Genomic DNA, 26,669 nt, shown 5'->3' on the forward strand with positions numbered 1-26,669 from the left:
AAGACATAATTGTTACATCTATATTTCAATAAAATCAAGTTGATAAAATTTTAAACTTTAGACAATTGTAACTCCCCAGTTTGATAGGGATTTTTGCACGTCGGTCTGATGCATAATATTTTTTGATCGGTCTTTGACGTATTGTGACGTCACCTGTATTGCACAGTGCGGAATCTAAGTATGCAATCAAGCACAAGCAGGAAAGTCTGCACACTTCATTTTGCCCAGTGACATGGAAGGCCGCATATTTGTCACTTGCTAAAGATGGAATTCTGTAAACAAGGTGTCCGTACACTCTGGCAGTAATATAAAATTGAATGATAGAGCACTCTAACTTAGTAGCTGTGCAGTGCAATCAGAGAAGTCCGCTCACTGTGTTAAATTTAGTAGTTACATACATAAACCCCGAATATAAAACATAAATAAAATAAAATATTTTAAAAAAATTAACATTTTATGAATGGATACTTTACAGAGAATATATATTTTCAAACTATTTAGTACAATTGAAAAGCCATACATGTATTATATTATTCCTGACAACAAATGATACGATTCCAGTATGTTACCAAATGATGTGCTATCACGCGAGTTATATTTTATAAAAGATAAATAAAAACGAAAGGTAGAACATGTATTTTATCAATCATCTAAAGCTCAATATTTAAGAGTCCATAAAACAGGTAAGAAAACATACTTTTATCAAAAATAAATAACGTTAATAAACTAGTTTTGGATGAAAATACTATGAACAACTTTTTACCCATTAAAAAGTTACCAGACATCACATGATCAGACGGTATATAAAGTCTAAATATTGCTTCAGAAATGAATTCTTTGTTTGACCAGACATTTTGAGCAACTGTAAGTTATTCAGAACAACGTAATAAAACGATTGCAATGATTTTTTTTTATCCTAACAATTAATGAAATAAAAAAATACTCTTGAAAATCTGATTTTGTAAATATTGCATTTAAGTACACCCCTTTAAATTACTTTGAAAAACTTAAGAAGTGAATTATAAAATTATGAGTTTTTGTTTTGTCTGTAAACACTATCTTTAATATAATGATCTTATAATTTAATGAAGGCATGGGGATACCTTGAAGCTTTTGATTTTGATATTCAAGTTTGATATGATACAAAGCTTCTGACTTGTTTATAATCTTTTTTTCACAGAATGCATTCCGTGTTGTATTTTATGGGATTAAGTGCATTTTTTGGTATCATCAATACTAAAAAAGTGTCACCCCTGCCAAGCCTTAAATCCTTTAGAGACGACTATGACAGTGTAGCTAAGACAGGTGTGGCTGTTGGTTATGTGAAAGACCATTGTAAAAACAACCAGGACATAAGTAAGGCATATAAATCAAAATCTTGATAATACATGCATAATAAGCACTTTTTTAAAACAATATATATATATATATATACATATGTAAAAAAAAAATTCCACACTTTCGTCTTAGGAAACTCGATTATAGCGTTCGAGGCTAGAGCCAAAGGAAGTGCTCAGACAGTAAGACAGGGGAACATAGTTAAATTTGGAGAAGTGGATCTGACTATGGGAGGCAGCTACAACGCAGTTAAAGGGATTTTCATCGCTCCAAAATCGGGGGTTTACATCTTTGGTTGGACGACACTTACGCCAAATGGTAGATACGCTTATACATCTCTAGTCTTGAATGGTAGAAGAAAGGCTTACAATTATTGTCACAATAACAATCACTCTATCACAATGTCATGTAGTAGAATGGCTGTAGTAAGACTGACAGCTGGAGATAAGACTTGGATTGACACTTTTGATGGAACAGCAACTGTTGAACCGAAATGTTCTTCCTTCTCTGGTTTCATGTTGTAAATGTAACAAAAGAGCAGTAAATGAAAACGTAATTACGTAACATTTTGTTTTTTTTTTGTCAATCCTCTTAAACTAACAATGATCAAATATATTTCGGGGAGATTTTCTCAAGGTGGTGTTGATTGATCGATATGGGGGTATACATGCTCTAGAAATTTAAGAAAGAAAGAAACTGTAACAAATATAAAATGAATATCAAATTCTAAAGAAAAAAAAGGTTTTTAAGAATGCATTTATGAAAATATGTCCAGAGATGGCTAATATATTAATATTTTAAAAATTTTTATTTTGGTATACTTTCCCCTACAATTTTCATCTTCATCAATTAATTGCTAAAAGTGATACAACATGAATTTTTACCATACATTGTCACATCTGATGAATACATATAGTAATTTATTGATTGATTGTATGTTGTTTTACGTCCCATTCGAGAATTTTTCACTCATATACCGGTGAAGGGCTTCAAATTTTGACCTTTACTCGGCACACAGGGCCATTGAGCAGTGAGGGATCTTTATCGTGCCACGGGGCCTCGGTTTTCAGGTCTCATCCGAAGGACCCGCAACTTTCAGTTCAAAGTGCCGAGCGCATGGCGAAGGAACAGTTGCTACTACCGACTGAGCTACCGTGAACGGTAAAAATGGTTTTAATTTGCTATTACATTGTTTTAAGACTTCCACACATTGATTTCTGTAAACATCTCATGAATTTAAAAAGTTATCTGTCTTATTGATATCATGGTCAGAAAACTGTCAAGACTTTCTATCATTTTGGGGGGTCGGGGTTAGAGTGTGGAGGGAGCTGGGGGGTTAGTTCATAAAATTTTATTCTTGGTATTCCAAACATTAATCGAAAAACAGAAGTGTCGGAATCTTGACAGAAAAGTTTCCTACCTCTTAAATTTTCATTTTTTACCAATGTACAGTTTTTTTTTTTAATTGGAATCCTTCAACAGCATTTCATGTTTCCATTGTAATACAAAAAACAATAAGAATCCTATAAAAACATTCGGTAATGTTCATTATAAACAATTTAATGTTTAATGTTGTTTAATAAAGTTGATGATGTAAGTATGGAACAACCTGAATACATCGTAAAAAAAGAAATAATTAAAAAGTCATCATATTCTACTCCTTTCTAAACATTGGAAACTTGTTAATAAAAATATAAATCTATGCAACTATAACTTTTGTATATATCAAGAAATCTGATGAAGTGTTGTAAAAAGACTCATCGTAAATTGTGCTGAAACTTTGGGACTTAAAGACCGTCTACAAAAATGTTACAATGCAATTGATTATTATATAGCCATTCGAAATTTAAACAATTGCATAAGAAAAGTATATCAACATTCGGTAAAAATAGTTGATATATTCAGTAAAGAATAGTCTCTTTAGTCTCTATATGGAGAGAAACATTTAACAAAAATGATATTATTTTGTCCGAAATAACATGGACAGTCATTTGATTTAAAAAAAAAAATCCAAATAATAATAATAATGATGATGATGATTGTGATAATAAAAATAATAATAAACAGATTACATAATAATGGCAACTTAAAGACTCAATACTGTCAACGTGCAGATAATGCTTTGGATACCAATGATTTATCGAATGTTAATGAATGAAATAAAAATACTCTTTTATTGATTAGTTTTTGTTTTTCGTATAACAAAAGAATTAATGCCTGGGGTTAACGTTGATTCTGTTAGCCCCTTGGAACGAACATATTGCCCTCCTCTACTCGTCAAGCAATATTACATCCATAATTACCCTGAACCCCAATCAATATTTGCATAATAAAATCTCATTATTTGTTTATCACAATTTTAATATAATGTATCTAAAAAAAAAAAAACAAAACAAAATAAATACTGAGCACGGAGGTTTCCTTTTATTTCTTACATATTCTTAAGTAAGTCAATTTAAATATGCAAATAATAATTGATATGTTTGATTGTATGTTGTTAACCTCCTATTCGATAATTTTTCAATCATACAGAGGCATCATGATTCGATGACATCGTATGCCTGTGAAGGGCGTGAAATTGAGACTAACATATCCATACTCGGCAATCAGAGCCATTGAGCAGTGAAGGTTCTTTATCGTGCCATTGCGCATGCCCACCGTGACGCGGGACTTCCCCTTTTTAGAGTATCTTCTCCTGCCGGGCGCTTAGGAAATAAACAGTCACTATCTATGTTTACATTTAGGTTTGACGAAGTACGGCAAACGGAATCGAACCTGTGCCTAAAATCACAGCGAACACCCTGAAAAATCTAAGAATGAATAATCTGATTTTTAGCAAGGATAAGTATTATCAATGTCTTTGTCTAGCTGACAATAATTTAAGTTCCACTGCCTAAATCTCGTAGATACGCTTGGATCAATTAATTAGGTTTGGTATGTGTAACTCAATCTTATAAGCTATGAGTTTTCTTTTAACTGTATCAGCTGTCACAACATTGATTTTCATATTTCCACTGAATCATCACCTCATGAGAGACGACAACGAATTGTACATTTGTCATCACGGGACAATTATTCACTGGACAACATTAAGGTACTCTAGAGCATTTACTTAAAAACAGGTAAACATACGATTCATTCTCAAAAGTACTTGAATTTTATGTAGATGTAATACGAAAATGCATGTGTCATTTTGTTAATAATCTTTTAAATATTTCACATACATGTAGAGTGTATTAATGGAAGTCGATCGATTTACAGTTTCATAATGTAATAATTTTTGAATTATTTTCTTTCTATAAATGTATATAGTTTTATTTTAATAAACACTTTCTCCTTTTGCAGATGAAGGGCTTTTCGATAACCGGATTATGTTTAGTTTTATTAAACACTAGAATATCAGCGTTAGATAACGGATTAGCTTTGACGCCACCTATGGGTTGGCTAACATGGGAAAGATTTCGATGTAATACAGACTGTGAAAGAGATCCAGAAAACTGTATAAGGTTTCATTATTCAACAATAAAATGTGCAATTATAGGTTTAAACACATGGCGCACATTCCTGAGTTGTACAGATTCCCTCGATACACGACATTCTTTTTGCCCCTCTTTTCATAGAATAATAAACTATTTGTTAATAGTCAAATTATTCTTATGTCAAAAAAATGTCACTGTGCAAGAAATAGCTTTATAATGCATTAATTGGTGATAGGTTTTCAAGTTATGTAGATAACTGTCTGTTTCAAATGGACACTAACAAATGAAATTTCTGTTTAATAGATATAAACATTTTTTTAACAGTGAGCGTTTGATAAAAGAAATGGCGGATATAATGGTGTCTGATGGCTACAAGGACGTCGGTTATGAGTATGTGATAATTGATGACTGCTGGCTGGCATCAGAAAGAGATCAAGATGGCCGACTAGTTCCGGATCCGAAAAGATTCCCATCAGGAATAAAGAAATTAGCAGAATATGTGAGTAAAACCTAATATCAATAGTTATTAAAAAGAAGGACTACTGATTAAAAATATATATTTATAATACATTTATTTGATGGGAAAATAGGAGATCAAAAGAAATTTTATCTTTAAATTGGAACAATCATTGTAATTCCGGATACAGGTTAAATCCGGACGTTTTATCTTCTCTATTTATTTTACATAAATACAAAATTATAATTTAATAAATAAATAAATATATAACTAAGAAGATAGGTAAATAAATTAATGAATAAATAAAAAAAAAATATTAAAAAATAAGAAATGGTTGTTTTTACATTATTTGTCTTCTGTAAAAAGTTTGAAATAAAATGAATAAAAGAAAGTTGGATCCAAAACTTCTGAAACCAAAGCGTATACGTAAATGTTACGTCATATCCGATAACAATCCTTTATTACTTTCACTTTTCAAAATAAGAGTTATCTTTCGTTGTCAATTACAGATAAATAATATGACATAAAATTATACAAGGACAAATTTAAACTGTAAAATTGGACAAAGATATCATCATATAATGTTTTCATTTTCGGAATTTTAGAAATTCTTCGTTTTGTGAAATTTTAGTGCCCGAAATTACATGTACATCAAAAAAAAGCTTATTTATGTTTTTTCCACCTCAATAGCAACATGTAATTTTATTTTCCCAAACTGGTTGAAAAACCACTCTTTGAAAGCTTCTTACAAGAACACAAATAAAAGAAGATAAAGAGGAAGTAAAGTTTTTGATCACATCATTGACCGATTTATTTTAAATCTGAAAAAAAAAAATCTCAGAATTGATGAGTTACATTAATTTAAAATTATATCAATTTAACATAAATTCATTCATTGTGTTTCTCCAGATGATTGGAACAATATAATTTCTAGACTCACTAAATGAATATTAAGTAAATTTTCAACATATATGTTCTTAGAAGTCTATCCATCTTCCTAACATCGAATTAAATAACAACTTTATTGATACAATTCATTCTAATGAGTTTTTTTTTTTTTGCATTAGTTAGATTATTACAGATAAAATCTAAGTTCTTCTATGTTCTTATCATGTCTGCGGATGGTGTCAGCAATTATTTATTGATTAAAAATATATTACAAACTTTCCCATTCCATTATAGATTGATTTTCATAAAAGTGTAAATGAATTCATTTATTATCAAAATCGATGATAAAATATAAGTTAGGTAGAAATGATGGTCATATTCTTGTCCAGAACTACTCTCATGTGTGTGCGGTTTAACCCCATCCACATGCTAATACATTTTTTTTTCAACAGGCAAGTAAATATTTGTTTCTTGTTTTTAAACAAAGTGCATTCTTAGTTATAATGATATATCAAACCTAACATATGATATTTAGCTGTTTATTTAATATATTGGTGTTTAATTGCAACAATTAAAAAAATCCTGCATTTCCCAGATTTTTCCTTATATTCAAATATATGCTTCATACTGAATTAGTTACAATGAAAGGAGGAATTATTTAATCAAGACATTGTGTTTATTAATTTTTTTTTACAGGTGCACAAAAAAGGTCTGAAGTTTGGTATATATGAAGACTTTGGAAAGAAAACATGTGGCGGATTTCCAGGAAGTGAATTTTATATGGAAACGGATGCCAAGACATTTGCAGATTGGGGTGTTGACTACTTAAAATTTGATGGCTGTTACTCAAATCTAAATGATTTTCAAGCAGGTACTACGGTAGTATATTATTTAAATCGTTAGAAAAGTAATCGATTATGATAAAAGAAACAGTAAGTCTTTATGAAAGAAGTGTCATTTCTTTATGATCTTCTTATGAAATATATTTTACATTAAGATTAAAATACAAAACATTGAATTTTTTAACAAATTTCAAAACCAAAATATTTTAGATTAAATCTGGAATTAACATAAAATCGATCTTTAAAGGTTATGAAGCCATGGGATTCTTTTTGAATAAAACGGGAAGGAAAATTGTTTACTCATGCGAATGGCCATTTTACAAACTAGTTAGTGGACTTTCTGTAAGTGTGCATTCATATAAAAGAATTTCTAATTTTTTAATTTTTCAAATTAAGCAGTGGCTTAATTGTATTTTTATGAGATGTTTGTTTAGATAAAATCATTTTAACCAGGTTGACTTTGCTGCAGTAAGAAATACCTGTAACATGTGGAGAAACTACTTCGATATTCAAGACTCATGGTCCAGCGTTATTGATATAATTAATTTTTGGGGTAATAACTCGAAAATTTTTACAAAGTATGCAGGACCCGGAGGTTGGAATGATCCTGATATGGTGAGTGTTTTAAAAAATCTAAGCCCTTTTGTTACATTACTGATATTAATCTAAAACATATTTTCTCATATAGATTATTTTAGGTAATTTTGGATTGAGCTATGACGAAGAAAGAGTGCATCTTGCTATGTGGGCTATGATTGCAGCTCCTCTTATAATGTCAAATGATCTCAGACACATGCGTAACCGCTCAAAAGCACTTCTTCAAAACAGAAATATTATTTCAGTCAGTCAAGACAAATTAGGAATGCAAGCCATTTTGTTGCAAAAGGTAGGGTATAAGCTATAAGATTGAAATTTGTGAATGTATATTTTAATTAAAAAAAGAAAATAAGGAGAACCACATAATTTGACATCAAGTCATATTAAACCATATGTGATTGGCTTGATCTGATTAATCTAAATATATGATGTGCTATACATGTTGGAGAGAGAGAGAGAGAGAGAGAGTACAAATGATTTATTGATTGAATCTTATTCACAAAAACAGTAAAGTTCTTAATTTTTCCCCAGGTAAATGGGATTCAAATTTGGTGTCGGAAACTTTCGGACAACCGAACTGCACTAGCTTTTCTTAATGAGAACTCTGATGGAATGCCAAGATACCTAAAAGTCTCACTGGAAGACATGAAACTATCACCAACCAGACCATATAATTTTACAGAAGCCTTTGAAATGAAAATTCATTTCATCATAGCAAAGGAAGACCATCTTGAAATGTATGTAAATCCGCATGGTGTTCAACTTTTTATTGCCAAACTGATGTAGAATATCAAGGACGAGCTACATGCACCAGCACCTAGACAAATGATGTGTTCATCAAGTAATGTTTTCTGGCGTGTATGAGGGTAGAAATTATGACTGCAAAGATTTCCCTTGTTTCCTGTTTAAAATCAACTTTATATATTTAGTTAAGAAATCAAATATACAATCGTATAAAAGGCATTTTTTTTCATATTCTTATAAGTAAATAGCGGATCATATTCTATCTTCATGTCTTCGTTTGTTTGAATCACATTCTCATTAGCTTTGATTTTCATGATGGAAAAGATGAAAGTGTTCAATCTCAAAACTCCTGTAAACAATATGAAAAGTGAATATTAAAAAACGCAGACCTTTGAAAATAGCAGAAATTGGATAAGGTGATTGGAGGAGTAAACATCCCCTGTCGAGCGGGCACAACCGCTATAACCCCCCTCTATCATAGAGATGGAGAGGAGAAATTTAGAATTAAACAATGGCTTTGCCAATGGTTAACCAAAGCTATGATGTGTTAAGAAACAAGGCCAATATAAACCATATTTGTAAAAATGCTGATATACAGCTATATTGGTAAGAGCCCTGTTGCATCAACTTATTACTCAGTATCTTGCCTTATTTTTAAACTTGAATGTACTGTCTGATCATACATATAACCATTCCCCACGATAAATTTCAGGCTTTTTGACATCATAGACAGTTGCTTTTTCAATATAAATGGAACTCGTATATATATTTACCTAGTCATTGCACATTTGCAAAATTATTTTGTTAAAAAGCATTCTTGTTGTACACACAAGTACACTGAAGTTGATATTAAAAAGATGCTTGAGTTTTGATTGACAGTATCTATGTAGTTTTTGGAGATCCAGTCTTTCAAAAATCTTTTGGAATACCCCCAGGTACTAATTGCACCCCCTTATTAGCAGACCCATTTTTATATTTATATGAACCAGAATTTATCTAAAAAAGTTCTACATAAAAAAAGAAAACACTTGCTGTAGCCTTTAACTCGACATTTCAATATATCGACGACGTATTATCAATTAACAATAGCTAATTTCATTCATATGTCGACTCGATATATCCCAGTGATCTTGAAATAAATGATACCACAGATTATGGCACAACAGTTTTATATTTAGATATTTACTACAAAAAGACGTAAATGTTAACCTAACAACAAAACTTTATGATAAATGTGATGACTTCAACTTTTCAATCGCCAGCTTCCCTTACTTATGTAGGAATATACCCTTATCACTTGCATATGGGGTTTTTGTTTCTCAGTTGATTCAATACGCAAGGGCAAGCCCTACTATGAACAATTTCTAAAACGAGGCAAGCTATTAACAAACAAGTTGATGAAAAGGGAGTTTAAAAGGTTATACAGTGAATATTAAGTGTGATTCATATGCAATAAGTGTTCAAGAATCAGATATGCTGACCTGTTTTCATATTTGTTTTTAATCATAAAGACAGACAGTTTTTTTTGAAATCCCGATCAGCATTTTCCCAGTCGTCCTCAACAGTGATGCAAGAAACCAAGTCTACGCCGCATAGTTTGAAATATAAATTTTGTCGATATTGAGGGCCTGTGTGTCTGGAAAGTGCTGCTAGGATCGTGTAGTTAACACGAATTGATGAAAAGTCTTCGATCGTGTGCACAAATTGTAAAAATGATTGATAAATACAATATATTTTAAGGTATTTTTGTTCTTATGGGTGATTATTTTCCACAGCATTTACAATTTGTAAAATAAATGTACATAACTATCATGAGTAAGTAGACACTAACACGAGTCTGTACAAGCATAGAAAACAAAAGTGTGTAAAAAAATACAATTAAATCAAAAAAAAAAAAAAAAAAAAAAAAAATCAGTTTTTACAGTGTACTAATATTTGAGACAGACATAGCATCAAATTAAACTTTACTTTACTCTTGAATTAAATTTTGACATCTAAACAGCCATATGTTTTTCCTAGTTTCGGTTTATGAATTTCTGAAGATCGAAAAGTGCATGTCGTTTTAAGATATACAAAATCGGGAAAAGGTGGCAAAAGGGCAGACGCTACCTAGACAAAATAAAAGCCAAGATGTTCACCTAAAACGTGTCTCCGAGATGGTTGATTTGATTTTAATAGAGCATATCATGAAAAGTTACTGAACTTAAACTCCGTCCGAAAAAAGGGGGGGGGGGGTGTTGGTTGACGATATGTTCTTGTCCTTTATCCACTATTCAGGGAAGTACATTACTTAGTTTGTGGTTTGTTTTGAAAATAAGTAATTCTTATTTTCCTGCAAATATTAAATGTATTTTATTGAATTTTACATAAACTTCCAGTGCTCATGGAGAGTTATGACCTTAAATTGCATAGTAAGAATAAGAATCATCCTTCATGCTGTATTATATATAATATCCATAAGAACCGGGGAAGGGGAGGGGGACATAGTTTTACCATTATATACTTAACAATAGAAAGCAAAGCTTATTAAAAGTTTTACTCCTCAAAAACTTCACCAGTAAATACTTTACAAAAGAATATACATGTAAAGGTAAGTTACGGTCGTGCCCCTCAAAAGTAAATTGACTTTTTTGTTTTTTTTGTTTTTTGTTTTTTTTTTTGTTAACATTTTCTGTTAGGCTGACCCCCCCCCCCTTTTCAGCTAAAATTAGCTCCCACAGCCTGTGCATATTAAGTTAAGTCTACTTTATTTCGTTACACTTAATAATATTTTCAAAAAATATATGTAGCAAGTTAAATTTATAGGTGTTAGTTGTTTATTAACTCGACAAACATCATTTAAGTAGAGTTTTGGTTTATTTAATGGAGATTGGCAGTTTCAACGCTTAGCACTTCACCCGTATACCTTATAATATTCCATAGACATCAAAAGAACTGATTTTCGATACCAATGAGTTAAATTGCATTATGTTCTCTCAATGTGGCCACTCTTTTTCTTGACTCTTTGCAAAATCCAGATCTTTGGGTTTCGAATAGACGATATCCTAAAGCAATTAAAAAAAAAACATTATTAACATGAAACTGAAATTCTTTGAACCAGTCGTTTTCTCAATACAGAACTTACAATTCATACTGATAATTGCAACCGCCAAAACAAGAAACAATTTATGACGGGACAGCAGTACAAAGCAGTATATATATATATATATATATATATATATATATATATATATATATATATATATATATATATATATATATATATATATATATATATATATATATATGATGCAAGTTCAACGTCATACACTTTGCAGCATAGCTGGTGGATTTGTTTTAACCAAAAAACTTTAGAGACCAACTCCATTGATCAGCTTCAAATGATCGTGGACAGTTTTCAGTCGCAATCTCGGCTCTCCAGTACCCTGCATGACAGTGGCTGGAATGGAAGACTTTCCTAAGCCTCTAAGGGGAATACAAGAGTACCACTGATTTAAAGTACAGAGCTTGGTATTGTGTCCGTAGAAGAATGAGTTTCATTAGCAGAAGTGAGGATCAGCATATTAAAAGACGAGAAATCGTAACCAGGATAGGCCAGTAATGTTATCCCATTGGTCTCACTGACTCTCGTAAGCATTTACCTGGTCATAAATTTCCCATCGGGTCTGTCAACCGCTTGAATAACGTACATGTAATGACACTCAGCTTTGTTTTGTATTTAGTTTCCTGTTTCTTTCCTATCATAATTATTTTCTTTGTCTTTTCAACAATATTTACTAAAAGCAAGAAGTATAATCTACCTTTATGAAATTAAATTGACCAGACCCAACCTGACACAAAGCAGTCCCGGGGACTGCTTTCTGGGACTGCTAAAGCAGTCCCACAGCGGTCCCAGAACAGTCCCACAGCAGTCCCAGAGCAGTCCCATAGCGGTCCCAGCAGTCCCAGTGGACGGGGTTAATTAATTTAATGGGCGAAGCTTACTCAGAAATGAGATTACCAATAAACAATGTAACTATAAAAGGCAGTTGAAATTGATGATCATTTCTTTCTGAGTAGTATCAACAAATATTTACAATTCTCACACGACAGTCATTTCTGAACTGCTAAGAAAATTACAGTATGCGTATTGAGATAAATAATTATTATTGAACGAAGAAGACATTCACACCAATTAATAACATGAATATTTAAACACAATTATTTGGTATATTAATTTTTCACCAAAATAAATCAATGTCTTTATTTTCTGTGATTGATATTGGTTTTTGTATTGAATTATTATTATTATTTTTTTTTTATAGAAAATTAAATTTAAAGTGTTTATTTTCTACCAGAATTAGCTTTAAATAGATCTTATAGTTATAGAGCAAGGCCATTTCCTATAATTTACTTTGAATGCATTTTCCTAAGTATTGGAGCTTTTGAAAAATTCTTTGATAAATTTTGCCGAGTATTATATTTCAGTCATGATTATTTTTAATGACTTGCCAATTTAATTATTAGATTTTCAGTTTTAAGTGTTTTATAATAGAAATGTACAAGTGTTCATCTGTAAATCACGAGAATGGAACTCTCAGATTATCTTCAAAATTAATTAATCCCGAAATAAATTTGTACACAATTATTGAAACAAAGATTTGTTTTTTTGCACTACATATAGATTGAAATTAGTGTCATTGTTGACCAGCGTGTAACTCTGATACACAAGTGACATGCATTGACTTTCTGCTAATTATGCCCAAAGGCGATTGAAACCTCAGGTGTTGACACCATTTTATAACATATTGCATTGTCTTTTATTAATCGACCAGGTAAACACAAACAAAACAAATAAGAAAGAGGTCACAATTCCCGATATTTTTAAATGTTTATTTTTTAATAAATGTACTCTTTTACTTGTTTATAAATTAAAAACTAATTCATATATAAATCCCACCATTATTTTTCACATTGTTTTTGTGACAGAAGAATGGTAGAATAATTCTATTTCATGGTCATTTAATAAATTATAAGGTTTTATTTGAGGGCGGTATAAAAAAAGCATGGTGTGCTCTTTTTAAGCATGGTATTAGCTTTTTCAATTAGGAAAAAAATCCAGTACAGTACATCCCTCTGAATATCTTACTGATATGACAAGTTTGTTTGTTTTTTGTTTGTTTGTTTTTTTTTTAATAATGCTAATGCAAATTTGAGTACATAATTTAATAGTATTAATTTATTAAATAGGCTAGATATATTTTTTTTAAATACCTGTATTGAAGTTAAATTCAAGGGATAAAAATCATCCCCTGACTTCCCTTTTTAACTACTTTCATTTTTGAAAAATTAATTCTAGACTACAATTGTGTAAATTTACAGCCCTGAAGACATTTACTAATTACATGCATAACTATCTGTACTTATTTGAATTTTGTAAGAAACACTTTTTTTAAATTTTTTATCTTAAACACCTCTCTGCAGAAAGTAAACGAAACAACAACAGGGAGCCTGCAAATTCAGAATACACAAGGGGCGGAGCTATCTTGTCACTCAGAACATTTTTCACGCATGAGTGAACAAAGCAGTCCCAGGGACTGCTGGGACTGCTGGGTCTGCTTTCTAGAGCAGTCCCACAGCAGTCCCAGAGCAGTCCCACAGCGGTCCCAGAGCAGTCCCGGGGACTGCTTTCTGGGACTGCTTAGGTGTCAGATTGGGTCTGGTTGGTACTGTATAGTCATTCACTGTGCAACATGTACAGATACACACACTTAATAATTTAATAAATGTCCGTGGTGATATTTTTATTCAAAATGTGTAAGGATAAATTTAGGTTAAAATTCTATTTAATCATCAAATTAATCTAAGTCTCTGTTTCTATAAGACTTGAATTAAAAAAAAGATGACGTTATTGAATAACGTCAATGACGTTATTGTTTCATTATAACATGTAGTTTTCAAACAGGTATATTTTTTAAACTATAGCAAATTAAATCCTAAAAGTTAGACTGTGTGTTCTAAATTTGTGGTAGATTTGAAATATTTGAAAAAGTCAATTTCGAGAATTTTGTCAATAATACCCCTTTTTCCCAGAGAACGGTCCATATATATATATATATATATATATATATATATATATATATATATATATATATATATATATATATATATATATATATATATATATATATATATATATATATAAAGCATTAAAAGCCAACAACACTGTATATCCTAAGTGTCGGATTTACGAAGTAGATACCCAGATAGCAAGCTTACGTTGGGCCAACGCAAGCCCAACGGTGAAAATTACGTTGGCCCTCTGTCAGTTTTATGCGTTGGCCCAACATCATCTTGCTCATCGGCCCTACGTTCAACCAACAAGTTGGCTCGACGTTGGGCCAACATTCGACTGTTGGTTATCTGGCATTGGCCCAACAGTGGCCCAACGTTCATCTTCCTGTTGGTCCAATGTTGGTTCAATGTTTTTTAAAACTAAGAATGAATGTTGGACCAACGTTGGCCCTACGTTCTATAAACATGTTGGTGAATGATCGGCGTATCAATTATTTTTAATTAGTTCAACAATATGAATTAATTCCTGTAACCTTTTTATTTCCATAATTACGAGTAAAACACAATTAATTGAATAAATCCTGCATGGTAAATTAGCTTGTTCCTCAAACAAATATTTTATTTTTGTCACTTCTATGGAATGAAATCAATAGAGGAAATAAAGGTAGTTCACTTTTTTCTTAAGTCTATCCAATATCACATCAATCACTATATAATATTCCTCTAGAATAAGAGTCCCTGTGTTCAAATTTGCGAAACTTTGGAATGTTCTCCTGTCCATATTACATCTGAATCATTCACTCCTTTTTTCTTGTTCATGTTTCTTTGTCTATAAAATTCATATCCCTCACACAGATAAATCACTCTCTGTCCATTAAACTCCAAACATCAATGGTCTTGTAACATAAAGGTTTTTCTCCACATCAGATGCTATAAACGATATAAAAAATATATCAGTTTAATCCGTTCAAAAATGATGTCACTTAGTACTTATAAGTTATAACTTAACCAGACTTCTTGTAAATATACATGCATATTTTGAAAATTGCAATTTTTGAAAAACTTGTTCAATTTTACAAACTATATGCTCAAGTTAAAACTTTCACAGAGTTAAAATTCTATCATTCACACATAACATAAAATGACTATACTTACATTTCAAGGGCTAAAACAATCCATTTTCTCTTTCTTGCGATTCAAAACGGACACGTACATGTATATGCTTTGTTCAAGTGTTGCAAGTGATAAGATGTGACCACTCCGAGTTTACGAAACAGAGCTGATTAGGATGCCAGTTTCCTAGGAAACTGGCCAGTCACCTGCTGAGCCAGTGGATTTCACCACTGACCTAATTATATGGAGCTCTAAAATTCAGCACTAAGATCTATGATGCTAAATATAGCATCTACAAAATTATATACTGTGCAGAATAAAACTTCTACATGTATTTGCAATGGTCTCGGACACTATAATTACAAACATAGATCATCATTAAAAATATAATTTTCATAAATTAGGTTCTGGAATATTTTTTTGTTTTTAATTAACACATACACTGTAAATTATTAATAAATGGGTTATTAAGATAATCCCCTCGTTCATAATATTTTAACGAAAGGTGAGCTGAAGTCTCTACCTAAATGACAGAAGCTTAAGTGGTTTAATGTGTGTAATTAACAGATCAGCTACATGTAAGTTAATAAAAGTTGTTTCCTTCCCAATATTCACTCCGTTGAACCAGCGCTGGACCAACGTTGAAAGCCTAATCAATGCCTTATCATAATCAAAATTTACTACGTTGGGCCAACATTGGACCAACATTATAATTACATGCCCAACACACATTCCATGTGTTTCATGTTCAACATTACTTGGTTGGCCCTAACATTACATCCCAACATACAGTGGTTTTATTTTATGCCAACATCTACTCCGCAGGGGTAATAAGGAAGCATACAAAATATTCTACCTTGACTTAATCAGTGCTACATTATGACGTCATAGTAGGCAAGATGACGTCAATTTTAGAATACAAGTTTTCGTAATATTCGTATTTATTTTGTTATGCTGTATCTGTCATTTTGATTAAAATCTACCACCGATGACGTCATATGTGTACTTCAAGTAACTTGGGAATTGATCATGTCGTGTAAAGAGAATTTGGCTAAGACGGCATGTACAAAGATACGTAAAATGGAGTTTAAAAGCAAAGATCCTGAATATTTTGTGAAATCCATATGGAGTTCAGTTACTAAAACAGGTATGCTAATTTATTTTCATCGATTGTATTCTCTTCGAAGACAGTCAGCTATATACGTATCCCGGTCGGCCTTTCCTCTGTCATTTGTGACAAAAATAATGCAGCAGAACAACAATAAGCTGTATATTTCAAAACATAAGATTTGTACAGATGGAAAGTTTGCCTCCTAAAATACTTGGAAAGTGTTGCTAGAATCCAGAGTTAAGCATGGTTTTACGAAAAATCTCGGTTTATATGTATAAAATTCAAAACATCGGGTAAGGTTTCGTGCGAATGTGTGGAATTATTATTTTACTGACGGGACAGTGGGATTCTAGCAGCACTTTTTAGGCAAAATAGATGTTTTCCAACTATATTATTTACTCAAAGAAATTATTACACTTCGGGGTATTGTTGTTCTGTTAGCTTTTTTACTAAGGAAAATTTCGCTATTAATAGAAGTCACGTGATGCCGTGGTGGTGGTGCACGTCTTTGCGTTAGACACTCTTTTATCTTTATGCAATAGATAATAATAGTTTACATTTATCAGCGGTTTTGGTAAATTATCAAACTTAATATTCTTTAAAAAGTCTAAATTTCCAGAGAATTGACTTATATGCTTCCTTAACATACCCGCGTCGGTTGGACCTACGTTGGACCAACATCAAATGCCCAACATATAATGGTCATGTTTCATGCCAACATTTACTACAATGGACAAACATTGGCCCAACATCGCATACCCAACACCGATGGACCAGCTTTCACGCCAACATATCATTCGTTGGACCAATGTTGGGCCAACATTTACCGCCCAACACCAACACTATACCAACCTACCAACCATCAACCAACGTTGGCCCGATGTAGTCTTGCTATCTGGGTATAAGGTCAAGGATTGAAATTTATATAAAGCACTAAAAATGACCAACGACACGAACAATAATAATTGTCAAATTTTCGGGACGACCTGTCCCTTCCTCAGGACAAAGAAATAATTTAAGAAGTCATATAAACAAAGGAAATAGAGAAACAAAAACAACTAACACTACTACTGAACTACCAAACACTAAATATTTACAGTGTTACATGTTTAATTTGAAGTTTATAAACAGTTGTGAACAAAGAAATCCGGAGCGCTATGAATTGCGTCTGGTCTATCGGGTGTACTCTGGTGAAGTGCGATTTACATAATTGAACGAATTAATTATCGCTAGTTAATTACGACCAAGCAGTAAATCGTACACTGTCTTATTCTCTCGAAATAGCGTAACTATACATGATAAAAAGAAATTAAAGAAAGATAATATGGAAGGGCAATTCTAAAATATGAATTTGGATATATTATAAATTTGGAAATCAGATAAAAGAAATAAACAAAATGTAAGTTTTAAATATTTGGGTAGGTTGTTCCAGAATTCTCTCTATATAGTGTAAACTTTACCGTTAATTAACGGTAAAGTTTACACTATATAGAGAGAATGAACTTGTTTGTTACAATCCGGGATTGGGTCTAGTTCACGTTCATCCTGGTGAAATCATTTAGTTTGTTAATACCAGAGTCTGAATTTAATCTTTGCCAAGATCTTTCTTTAAGAGCTCGCAGTTTTCAAAATAAAAGTTATGCCATTAAGCACAGTCTCTCTGTTTTAGAACATCCAAAAACATTGACGGTGAAAGATATGCTAGGCAACTCTTTCAGAGTAAACCCAAAAATACGTACATAGAAGGTAGATTTTAAAAATTGCAGAAAATGACGATTTTCAAAAGTACTGTGTTCTATACATTCCTATAATCTGCAACTATACATGTACGTATTTACATGTTAATGTGATACCGGAAGTTCCTTCCCATTTCGATTATGAATATGTACTGTTGAATTTTGGGTTCAAAATCTAAGTCTACATGTAATACTAGCACTGATAAGAAGTTTCCTATTTGTTAATGCCCTAACTTCTTGAGATATAACTATATTCGAGATATTTCGAAGAGGATGGGATCGTTAGCAATCGTCTGTGTTCTTGCGATTTTTATTTCCAATCCCCATTTTTGTAAGTAAATGATGCATATATTAACTGCATTACATAGATCTCTGATTATTGCTTTTACGTAATCACAGTCTATAATCTTTCATTGAATCATGCTATAAGATGAGAAGCATTGCTTTTCTTAATTGATTTTGATATACAAACTACAAGGAGGTAACATCAAAATATGATACATTTTTAGTTTTCACACGTACTCCGATAATCAGAGATTATTTGAGCTAATTATCTTTCGTTCATATCAATGCATATGAATACAACATGCATTATTCTAAGAAGAAATAATTACTTAAGATGCAATACTTTTCTTGAAAAGGGAACTTACTTTGATTGCATGCATCGTACACAAAATCATCTTTTCGTGATTTACTCTAGTAATTGATTTGTTGCTTAACGAGACAATTTGCTTTTATTCCATTCCAAGTGGAAGCAGCAAATTTCACATTTTCTTCCTACTATCATGACCACATGGTAATGCAGAAGAGTTCCATGGGAACTTCTATATGGGGACATTCGAGCAAAGTTGGTGATGTAGTACATATAAAACTAAACAACAATGAAGTTACAAGGGCTACTGTAAACAGCAATCATATCTGGGAAGCAAAGTTTACAAGTCCTACCGACCACGGTCCATACACCGTGTCTGCAACTTCAAGTCTGGGAACAGTTCAGATCTCTGATGTCCTCTTTGGTGACGTGTGGGTTTGTTCAGGACAAAGTAATATGGAGTTTGGTAATCTTGGGGTGAGAAAGGGACCTTTTCTTTAACCATAATTAAACTATTTTAATTTATCATACTGATTTGCTCATACTTTCCTTGAAAAGTACTTGACGTATGATGCATATTGACTTTTTTCTTTAAAATTACAAAACAATGAAATCCTTAGAAATATGAATTTAAATTGCGTCATTTATTCAGCTAGTAAATGCAACGGAGGAATATGCTGATAGTGCAAATTACCAAAACATCCGTCTATTTCGAGTTCACAAGGAATTTTCTCCAACTCCCTATACAGATGTAAAACACATCGATGCATCGTGGCTTAAACCAACTCAGCGTAAGTTTATCGTAGAACACAATGTTTTCTTAGGATTAATAATGTTTATATGGGAATACCTTTGAAAAACACAGTTGATTTTTGCCATCAGAGAGCCTTAAGTATTATTCAGCGGTTTGCTGGCTTTATGGAAAATACTTGTCACAACATTTTAACTATCCGATTGGATTGGTGGAGGCAAATTGGGGCGGTACTAGGATTGAGGCCTGGTCATCACCAGATGCTTTATCTGCGTGTGCAGGATTCCACGGTCGTCGTAAAAGGTTTTTTTTGCGTCTGTTGTTCTACTTTCATTCAAATTAGCTCCTCTGGCATTATTTCTTTAAATGTAATTGCAATCCGATTAAGAGCTCACTGATCTTCGAAGTTTTATGTTACCAAATTTAAAGTTTTTGTAACAGGAATCAAAACTCCAATAATCAGTTGTACAACGCCATGATTTATCCAATTCTTAGGAATACGATCAAAGGAGCTATCTGGTACCAAGGTATAATTAAAAATGAAGAAATATCTTCGATGAGCGTTAACCCCTCCCCCTTCCCCACTGTTTTTTTTAAATATTAACTAAAAGCTTTATACATATTATTTCCATTTAACCTTTAAAAATTGTTCTTCATTCACCTTGAAATGAGAAAGATTGTTTTATACTTTGAGATGGATACAATAATTAATGCAGGAAATGGGAGTTCTGTTGAGGGAAAGAGAGAAAATGAGAGATAGATGTTTTTTTTACTTCTAACATTAATTCTCATTGACCTAACCTTTTGCAAATTCCACATTTTACATTGTTAGAACAGAAATTGAAAATCATTTTAAAGTATATACGTTTAAATTGAAAATCTGTACTTTTTAAAAAGGAGAGTCAAATGCTGGGCATGCGTATCAGTATTCTTGTCAGTTCCTTGAAATGATAGAGGACTGGAGGATGAAATTCAGCAAAGCCTCTGGAGGGACAACTAGTTCAACATTTCCTTTTGGTTTTGTACAGGTGCATACTGTAAATTAACTTTTATTCGATGACAAGAAATATTCGCGAGGTTCGCGACTCTTTTTACTGGCGGACATTTCTCACTGCGAACATTGTTTTCAGTGTGTACGAAAGAAGATTGTTTCGTCTAGAAAAAAAAAATAGTCGACGCAGATGGTTTTCAAAATGATGAATTGGGAATTAAAGTTGTGCAAATAATAGTTGGTTCACATAATTTTTATTATTATCATTATGGCCAAATTCTACTTTTCTTAAAAGCGTTACCTTTCATCGTACTCTGATTAGGCGACGCCATCTTTATTTGTTGTCAACGCTAATTGCAAAATCTGTCATTAATTACGATTCTCTCAAGATAGTTTATATTTCGTAAGAAAATCTTATTTGATAAAAGTCGAGAAATTACTTCTCCATTTGATATTGATTTCATGCTTGGGACTATTAGAAGAGTCCTGCATTTTCCCTTTGCTTAGTTTAAGAATGTCATACCAATCAGTACCATACCAATTGATATTTATAATTGATATTGTAGCATATTCCTATTTGAAATTCACCTCTTTTCCTCTCGTTTGCACTGGTTTAAAGTATTATCTATCCACCATCTCTCTTCTGAATATTCTACCGAATGTTATGTGGAACATACTGTGCCCTAAATTCCTCTAGCGAAAAGACTTCTCAGCTTTGTAAAACTTTATTTTTTTTATTTCTGAATCAGCTAGCACCTAATAGAGAAGAGGGAACGAGTCTTGGATTTCCACAACTCCGCTGGTCACAGACGGCAAATATTGGATACGTTCCTAATTCACTTCTGCATAATGTTTTTATGGCTGTGGCTATCGATCTACCTGATTTTAAATCACCCTACGGAAGGTACATGTACCAATGTTACTTTTCACTAAGAAATTGTATACATGTAGCTGGCGTTAGTTTAACATAATATAGGAATGCGATGTATTAGTGTCGGTTTATATCAGCAGAGAAAATCATGCTTATTCTATCAGTTGAGATAGGGACTTAAGATTTGAATGATTTACAATAGGTATTTTTTATTTTAGTATTCACCCACGTTATAAGCATGATGTAGCCTATCGCTTGTATCTTGGAGCACTGGGTGTGGCATATCATCAGCCAGGTGTAGAATTTGAAGGACCTTTCCCCACTTCTGCCGAAATGGATAGCACTCATCGCCATCTCACTATAGAATACGGACGAGGACTAACACCTATTGAAGTCAGATCAAACAAAGGGTTCGAGGTAGAGAGCTTCATTATTTGCTTGTCCGGTTCTGAAAACTTTTTTCTTCTTCTTCTTGTTTAATAAATTTAATATGTTCGAATTACGAACAGAAGAATGAAAGTGAACATCTTCGAAAACATGTGGTGGACAAAAAGTTGATAAAATGCAAAAATTTTATAGGGAATATGTTTTAAAAATATGTACGACAAAAAATAACTATTTTTATCTTTAAATCTATTTAGCAAATGAACTTTATTTAATCATATGGGTAAATAATGCAATATATTAATCAAACCGTTTAGGTGTGTTGCGTGGATCAAGCAACCAAGATCTGCAACTCTTTTGACACCCATTGGATGAATGTAACGATGACGTCACATGACTACGCCACTGTTACTCTTGACATATCGGCATGTACGCATGGCAATCACGTGGTACAGGTCAGATATGCATGGCATGAAAGTCCATGTCCTTTACACCAATGTGCTGTGTATGGAAAATCTAATAATCTACCAGGACCTCCCTTTACCTTCCATGTCAGTTCCTGAATCATTTTAAGTTTATTTTGATGTATTGTCTATTAAAAATTAAAGTATATGTATGCTGCTGTTGTATTTTGGTATCAGTCTGGTGTTTAGAACAATGATGCCTTTAAAACGATCGCGATTTTTTTGTTTCATGTTATCAGATGTACAATTATGTATTATCAAACTTTTCTTTACAATACTTTTCGTGCTTCGATTTTTTTCAAAGATATGTTTGTTAAACAGGCTTTTTTTTTTAAAGTTTTGTTTAACATTCAAATTAATGTTTTGGTTCATCATTATCTTTTAACATTCCCTCTACATTCAAAGTTTAAATAAAGAATTCTGAACACTACGTAATATAATTTGAAACAATATTTATGACTTATCCGTTTTTTGGCTTAAGCAATCCATTTAGTTTGTGGTGGGGGCACAACCAAACATTTTCATTTTTTGAAGGGGGAGGGTTGGCCCCCACACAAAAATTTCTCGACAAGCCCAAAAAAGATCATCAGACGTTATTATCAAAAGGTCACCAGAATAAAGTACCTTTCTTTTCTAGAGTTTACTATATATCGGCAAAATCCCCAGCCCGTTCTCCACAGTTCCGAAGGCCATGTATGATCTATCGTGTCTAGCAAAGTAGATATCATACGCTAATTAAGTAATAGCATTGTTTACCTCTATTATTGGCTAGCGCACAATGTATCCGGTTTTCTGGCGGGACACAATTTTTTTCTGATTTGGCTCTGCAAAACATACTTTAATACTTGTGGATAAAATTTGGTGAAACCTCATTTCATTTCTTTGGAATGCGTAATTGTAAAGATATCATTTGTTTGATTTTTTTGCGAAAAAAAAGTAAAAGACAAATTTAAGGTTGGGGTGATAAGGTACTTTCTATATTTTTTTTTCAGGAAAAATCATTTGAAATTTATTTTGAGTACCTTTCCATTCAAGGTCAGGGTAACCTAACAAAACTTTTTTATGTGTTATGGTAAATCTCACAAACGTTATTGCATTAAAAATGTTGAAAAATAGACAAACTAACTTCTAAAAAGCAGGTTTTCCTAGTTTTGGCAACTTTCATATTTCCTTTTTATTACTTTTTAGTGTTCTATTTTAAGGCACTTCAAGGCAGTCTATTGTTTTCTTACTACCTCTTAAATGATACTAAATGCTTGAATATATCGTTGTATTTACCTTAATGACCTTTTACTGTAAATCCGCTAAAAATACAATTTCTATTGCCCACGTTTTATAAGTATACCGGAAAATCATTTTTTTCAATACTTTATTATTTCTGAAATTGATAATATGACTATGTGATCTTTAGGCAGTTGTCGATAACGTACTGCTACATAGATTTTCATTCTGTAGAAAATTTAGGTCCATATTTTCAAACGGCATGAAACACATGGAATGTCTGGATATGTATGTATCAACTACATAAAAAAGTCTTTGAAATGCAAAAATTAGAATATATATATATATATATATATATATATATATATATATATATATATATATATATATATATATATATATATATATATATATATATATATATATATATATATATATGTCAATTTTACTCGGACAGCTGAGTCGGAGGCTTTAGCCGAACGATAGTCGAATACTCGTTGAAAGGAGATGGGTGAATATAGTGTGCAGAAAACCTATAGCTTCAGATATATAAAAATCATTTCAATTTGTAAATTTAGTATTTAGTGTAAAGTTCTCATTATTGAAATTTATGAAATTATGATAAACAAAACTTTTCTGAGGAAAATTTTCTCGGCAAAATTTATTCTTTTAATAAAAAAACAATGTGGTATTCGTGGGTTCGAACCCTTGCAATAAAAGTCCTTAGTATCATTTTCCTTCGAGACTAGCAATCTAACCACTAGAGTACACAAGCCCTGATGAATAGTGGCATTTAAATCATGTTTGTGATATGACTCTTGACTTAATTGACTTCAAAAATTTCTCGAAAAGATGCGAATGTTATATCATCAAAGTAAATTTTTAAGGTATAGTGGGTCTTTGCTCTATATTTTTGGAAACCACTTAACCATTAGAATCTGTTTTCTCACTTAAAATACCTAATTTCGTTTTTTTGTCTATTGACTAAGACTCAATTGATTCATTAGCCTTGGGCCAGGAGTGATTTAAGTTTACCTATGTATGAAAGAAACTTTAGCAGAGTTAAAGATCTAGACAAGATAAAGACTGTTAGTTGCTATTTAAAATTTATTAATTTGACACGGTATGAATACAATCTATAAAAAAATATGCACATTTAGAATACTTTAAAATACTGTGGAATCATTATTGTTAGTGGGTAACCAAATATCGACTGGTTCATGGGGACGTGATTTCATGTGTAACTTGCATAGTTCATTAAGTTAAATAAATTAATTTTGCTAAAAATATTTGTGTTCCAATGTTCTTTGATAACCAAAATTTGATAGTTCGTGGGGATGCGATTTCATGGGTAACTTGCATATTTCATTAAGTTAAATAAATTAACACTACGCTCAAAGGATTTTTGTTAAAACAGGGTTCGAAACTAACGTTAGTCCGTTAGTCTCAGACTAATACATTTCATTCGGACTAATAAAATCTGCGGCTAATAAGTCCGAACGGACCAATAAAAATTCCTGGAAAACAATATGAATAATTTACCAATGTCCGATTCTCTACGACTTTTACTGGAAAACCCCACATTTATTTTTAGCTTTCTACCTTCTTGGCGGGTAGTTACACAATTTCGAGTCAGCGCTTAATTTTTCGACTGATTGATATGAAGCAAAACGTTTAGCGATTATGATTTATATGACACATAAAAGAAAGATGTCAGACATTTTGGATGTAATGTTAAGAGAAAAAGAACGAGATCGGGATCATTAATACGATCGTACTTGTTGATCGTAAGATTTCAAGGAATCTGTGCTGTGGAATAAACCATTTCACGTAAATGCTTTGTTTATTTTAAAAAAATTATAAAAACATAAATTGAAATGTTTGTTTTTAAATTAATGTTACAAAACATTGATGTTTCCTTTTTTTGACGGACTCATAAAATTGCTTGCGGACTAGTAAAAGTAAAGAAGCACTAGTCCGGCCGGACTAAAGCCTAAAAAAGTTAGTGTCGAACCCTGTAAAATGTTGATGGGGACGTTAATTCGTGGATAATGGCTACCCACGAAATCCACGAACAAAGATGATAACACGGTAACCCATCATTAAATTGCTGAATATAATTATGCAATATTCAAAACTACTTCTCTTCTCTCTTGCTTGTTCTTCCTACAAATACTAGTATCACTTACCAGATATAAAGATATTGCAAATATCATGTCGTACAGTAAAAATTAAATGCAGAAACAATGGGGTTAAGCAACAGATATTCCTTATTATCATCGTACATGAATGTCATCATTACGAGAAAGTCTTAATAACTTAGTGTGTCCTGCGGAAATCAATAATTTATTTTGATTTTGATATTTTGGTTATTGTAAAATAAAACCTCTCAGTTGTGCTTTGTACAGTTAACAAGCAAAGTGTATGTTGCTAAGCTTTGAAGAAATGTGCTAAAATACAAATATTTATTTTAAAAAGCTGTTAATTTTTTTGCTTTGTTTCAGATTCTGGACCATTTTTCTCTCTATTTATTCAGTTTTGTTCATTGACTGTCCCATTGACAGCTAATTAGTTTAAAACAAACAACAAAAATATCACAAAAGGTTACTACGTACTATGCAAAGGACTATATTCTGTAGTGGCCAGTATCTGACCCCAAAATAAGAGAAATCTTTAATTATGTTCTAAACCAGGTGGATATTTGCAGACTTCAAAGCATTAAATATTTTTATCAACTATGACATCATTAGTAAGATATGACGTCAATAAAATGACGTAAATTCCAAATTGCAATGATTTTGAGAGAAAATAGCGTATTTTACGTCGGTATTTTGATTGGAATTTATCGAGCGCAGGTCTGCTCAGACTAGATCTTTTGATATAATGTGTAGGATGATAATATCAATGAAATATGTGAATATGGTACCTGAGCAAGCTTGCGCTCTATAAATACTATAGTCAAAATTGAACAAACTCTGTGCATTTTGGCCTCTATTTTAAAAATAACGGAAATCCAAATAGTTTGTGACGTCACAG

General features: G+C 32.0%; 3 protein-coding genes across 3 annotated transcripts; all 3 read left to right on the forward strand.

Annotated features, from left to right (window-relative positions):
• Window positions 1–1,181: 1,181 nt before the first annotated feature.
• Window positions 1,182–1,862, forward strand: LOC133178684 (uncharacterized). The gene is made up of 2 exons (XM_061313405.1): window positions 1,182–1,356; window positions 1,471–1,862. The coding sequence occupies exons 1-2, from the start codon at window positions 1,182–1,184 to the stop codon at window positions 1,860–1,862; spliced, it is 567 nt and encodes a 188-aa protein (XP_061169389.1).
• A 2,540-nt stretch (window positions 1,863–4,402) lies between these two features.
• LOC133178755 (alpha-galactosidase A-like) lies at window positions 4,403–8,602 on the forward strand. Its single transcript, XM_061313464.1, has 8 exons — window positions 4,403–4,460; window positions 4,684–4,844; window positions 5,142–5,316; window positions 6,859–7,033; window positions 7,252–7,346; window positions 7,458–7,619; window positions 7,693–7,890; window positions 8,133–8,602. Exons 2-8 carry the CDS (start codon window positions 4,684–4,686, stop codon window positions 8,385–8,387), a joined length of 1,221 nt encoding a protein of 406 aa, XP_061169448.1. The 5' UTR covers window positions 4,403–4,460; the 3' UTR covers window positions 8,388–8,602.
• Window positions 8,603–19,128: 10,526 nt separating this feature from the next.
• Window positions 19,129–22,527, forward strand: LOC133178756 (sialate O-acetylesterase-like). Its single transcript, XM_061313465.1, has 8 exons — window positions 19,129–19,428; window positions 19,604–19,742; window positions 19,834–20,005; window positions 20,144–20,229; window positions 20,600–20,730; window positions 21,443–21,597; window positions 21,783–21,981; window positions 22,266–22,527. The coding sequence occupies exons 1-8, from the start codon at window positions 19,153–19,155 to the stop codon at window positions 22,509–22,511; spliced, it is 1,404 nt and encodes a 467-aa protein (XP_061169449.1). The 5' UTR covers window positions 19,129–19,152; the 3' UTR covers window positions 22,512–22,527.
• The last annotated feature ends 4,142 nt before the right edge of the window (window positions 22,528–26,669 follow it).

The sequence above is a fragment of the Saccostrea echinata genome, unplaced genomic scaffold (assembly GCF_033153115.1).
Source record: "Saccostrea echinata isolate AGI-Se365-2 ecotype Australia unplaced genomic scaffold, CSIRO_AGI_Sech_v1 ptg000003l, whole genome shotgun sequence".
NCBI classification, from domain to species: domain Eukaryota; kingdom Metazoa; phylum Mollusca; class Bivalvia; order Ostreida; family Ostreidae; genus Saccostrea; species Saccostrea echinata.